The sequence below is a fragment of the Solanum stenotomum genome, chromosome 8 (genome assembly GCF_019186545.1).
Source record: "Solanum stenotomum isolate F172 chromosome 8, ASM1918654v1, whole genome shotgun sequence".
Classification (NCBI taxonomy): Eukaryota; Viridiplantae; Streptophyta; class Magnoliopsida; order Solanales; family Solanaceae; genus Solanum; species Solanum stenotomum.
Genome location: NC_064289.1, coordinates 42,779,751 through 42,783,635, shown reverse-complemented (window position 1 = coordinate 42,783,635; position 3,885 = coordinate 42,779,751). Strand labels below are relative to the sequence as shown.

Here is a 3,885-nt window from a genome sequence, read left to right as displayed (position 1 = left end):
TTAGAATTCTTAAATGCCAATTTTAATTTGAAAATCTTCCACGTATTGTTTTGATTGTCAAATGCCAGTAACTTTTATGCTTTTTAATGAATGAAATTGTATTGGGTTGTGGTTGCTTGTTGTTTAGATTGATAGGGTGAAGTCTGAGTAGCCCATGTTTGTGTGAAATGATGAAAACAACTCAATGATAGAACGGGTAACACCACTATTAAGAGTAAATATCATCAAATGGCCAAATTTGGCAAAAGCAGGAAAAATCTGAGTATTCCGGGGTGATGGGTAATACGGGTCTTGTTTGAATTCCATTAGTTCATGCTTTGATTTGGTTTTCGAGGTTTGCGGGGTTTAATCTGAGAAGGTGGATTGAAAATGGACATGTTGGGCCGTTCGGCCAACTGGGTCGAGCTCGCCGAATTACTCGGCGTTTCACCTAATGTCTTCATCTCGCTTTTAATTGCATATTAAATTGGTGGTTTGAGTCTTTCACTTTCGGCGAGAAGCCTGAGGTCAACGAAAGCACTCGATGACTCGCCGAAAGTACTCTTGATTGCTCTTTATTTGCACCCCTGAAAACCTTATTACACTGTAACTTTCAGCGGACAAACCTTTGCTCGCTAAAAAAAGTCAGCGATACACCGAAGGGGCTTAGTTTTGCCGACTTGCTATAATTTTTTAGCCAATCCCTTCGGTGAGACGGACTTAGCTCGCCAAAAAGGTTCGACAACTCGCCGAATGGATCGGCCAGTCTGTCTGCAATAAATTTTCTGTGCTTATATTTGATTTTCTCGTAATCTGTTTTGATCTTTTGAAGATATTGTACTTAAAAATCTAACCACGCAACCTCAAAAGAAAGTAATGGGCAAAAGCATAAACGATGGGGGTCAAATCCTCCAAAGAGGAAAGGAGAAGAACTCCCACCGGGAGATAAAGGCAAAAGGAAGAAGCACATAGCTAGGGAATAAGTAGCTATTGAAACCCAAGTGAATTTTTTGAACCAGAAGAGGAGGAGCCTTTGACGCATCGAAGGAGTAGATGCCAAGCTAAATCTCAATCCTCGCCCACCAGAGCTCCCACAGCTGCCACCCATCCTGAATCAGACTGAGTGCTAGCTCAGGCACCTCCAGTGGCCCCTGCACCCCCTATCATTCCTCCACTTATACTGCTGAAAAGATTGAAAGGTGATGGGGTAAGGACCATCCTAGCAGAGAAAGTATTATCTACGGAGAACCAAAAAGAAGCTAACTTCTCTGCCATTTTCAATCTTGGTCCCCGAGCTGTGCCAACATGCTAAAGTACCTCGAGACACTACGAGGGATATTGAGATCATCCCGTCTTCCTCCACTGACATCCGGCGTATTGAGGCCGAGTACACATGAGAGGAGGTTGACAAGAGGGGAGTAGCTCTGAAATATACTTTCTAGAGGTCAATGTTGATACATTACAAGCAGAGGCATCTTCACCGACTCCGTCTCTGAGCCTTTAGGTAGACCTTCCCCTTCTTCTTCTTCTTCACAGGTCCCTTGTGTTTCATCATCCTCCCAGCCTGCCAAGATTACTCAGGTGATGATCCTGAAAATGGGGAATCTGGCCTATTAAGTTGTGAGGGTGACTCGACTGGAGAGATCCATCCCAGGGATGATTGACAGTGTTATCTTGGCTGCACTAACCCCCCGTAGGGGCTCTATTGATGATCTGGCTACTAAAGTTGCTGCTTGTGAGAGCAGACAGGGGGAGACATCTGAGGCTTTGGCTTTAAAAGCCAAAGTAGAAGATTTGAGGAAGGACGTAGACTATTTGAAGTCTACCAATTTCACTTCATTGATGTGGGGTACAGACGACGAGGATTCGCTTGAGACCGCGGGGATTCCTCTGGATACCACCACAGATCTGCAGAGGGGTGGCACTATAAATAAGGAGTCAGAGGAAGAGGCCGACGAGGAGCTGATAGAAGTACATGAGGAGGAGATGAGAGAGAGCCAAGATAAGAGTATATTCAGAGATTTTTCAGATCTTGTGGAGACGGTTGTACAACAGGTGACCCAAACATCTCTGACTTAGATGTCCACAACAGCTCCTGGTGGATCTGGCACTACTATTCGTTCTGAGGTTTCTCTAGGCAGCGATGCCTATAATCCTAGCACTACACCAGGCACTAAGACCTTGACAGATGATGCGACTCTGTAGAAAAGACCTTTCTTTACCTCCCTTTCTGTCTTACTTACTTTTCCTTTTGGATATTTTTATTTGCATTTGAGGAAAAATGATTTTTGTTTGTGGTGGGGTGAGGACCACCTTTGTGCATATTTATTTTGATTTTATCTTTCAGATTGTGAGTTATTATTGTGTTTACACTTCTTTCTATGGATGTTTGAGTTTGTGGCTCCTTTTATTTTAAATTCCAAAATGATTTTGACCAGACCAAAGTTTTTTGCCACCTCCTGTGTGTTGAATGTGGCCGTTCTTTTGCAAAATTTAACTCTCAGTTTCGATCAATACCGATGACTTGAATAGTGCACTCAATCGAACGAACATGAATGCGCGGCTACAATGAGGCCCAATGAAGTTTCGTATACAATATGTGAACCTCTTTGTAACAGCCCTTGAGCCTTTTTTTTGGAAGAAACTTGATGAAATCATAACCTTTCTTTATCCATTAACCATAATCCTCATGAAGTTGTGGTTAGTTTGAATATCCAAGTTAGGCAAAAAGCCCAAGTTGGGGGTGTGGTGAAAAGAAAAGGTAAATCAAGAAGTGGAAGAAAGTCCTTCTTACCCGTGATTTTGAGAAAAATGGAACCCCTCCATAAAAAATAAACAAAATAAAAAGAGAGAAAAGAGAAAGGAAAAGAAAAAGAATTAACGAGTTGAGGAATAAAGTGTGAAAATAATATAAAGAAAATGAGGTCTCCAAAAATCCATGAGAAGTGAATAATGAGATGACTAATGAGCACTAACAAAAATGACGAAGGAAGAGGAAATGAAGTGTTATGAATACCACATCTCATTAGGATAAAAGTCACTACGCCTAAATGACCATACCTTTGCACTCAGCCCCATTACAGGCCTTGAAAAGACCTTTTTGATCTTAAGTGAGTTTAAACAAATGTTGATAAGAAAATAAGAGAAAATCTATGGGTTTCGTATGCATCGTGTTCATTTTTTTGAGCGTGAGCATTGCCTTTGATTCCGAATCTTTAAATTGCAAATCATTGTGTGTGAATATGGAATCATTCCTTCTGTGAGGGCATTTGAATACTTTGGTTGAGGTTGAACTTGCATTTGAAGCAAATATTGTGAGCATGAGATTCTTTGATATTGGTGAGTCACAACTTGAATCTTTGAGTGCACATTTGATCTTTGCATAAGAAACTTGAGTCTTGTTGTGTGCATTCATGACTGAGTCTTGTGTATCACTGTTCGAGACCTCTTTTCTGAACGGCTGAGATTGAGTTTTCTTGACGACAAACAAAAGTTTAAGTTTGGGGTGTTGATGAGTCCACAAAATTGAAATCATTTAGGGCTATATTTTGAAAGAATTAGTGTCCTCAAATGCATATTTTGTCTCAATATTTGATGAAAACCCTTAAGTTTCAGGTATTTGGAATTTGAGAGAAAGCATGGACACTACTTAGCAAAAAGGAACAAAGGCAGCTGAAAGAACGAAGAAATGAAGATCTGAGAATCACCGAACCCATTCGGTGAGTCGCTAAAAGGTCTTACCTTGACTTTTGTTCCAGTGTGCTGAGCCCTGAAAGAAAGGATCAAATCGGCGGTGAAAAGGAGCATTCGACATGTCGCTAAGAAGTTCCACGCAGTAGTCATATGTCACCCAACGATCCAAAACACAACGATGCTGAAGGATAGACAAAGACGATGATGAAACCT

The 3,885-nt window shown here is 41.2% G+C and overlaps 1 protein-coding gene across 1 annotated transcript; it reads left to right on the top strand.

Moving 5' to 3' along the window:
* The first annotated feature begins 1,635 nt into the window (after positions 1 to 1,635).
* LOC125873806 (uncharacterized) lies at positions 1,636 to 2,058 on the top strand. The gene has a single exon (XM_049554656.1). The coding sequence runs from the start codon at positions 1,636 to 1,638 to the stop codon at positions 2,056 to 2,058; it is 423 nt and encodes a 140-aa protein (XP_049410613.1).
* Positions 2,059 to 3,885: the final 1,827 nt, after the last annotated feature.

Bases quoted from the DNA above. Each gene is read 5' to 3' on its own strand.
- LOC125873806 (XM_049554656.1), top strand. From the start codon at position 1,636: ATGATTGACAGTGTTATCTTGGCTGCACTAACCCCCCGTAGGGGCTCT.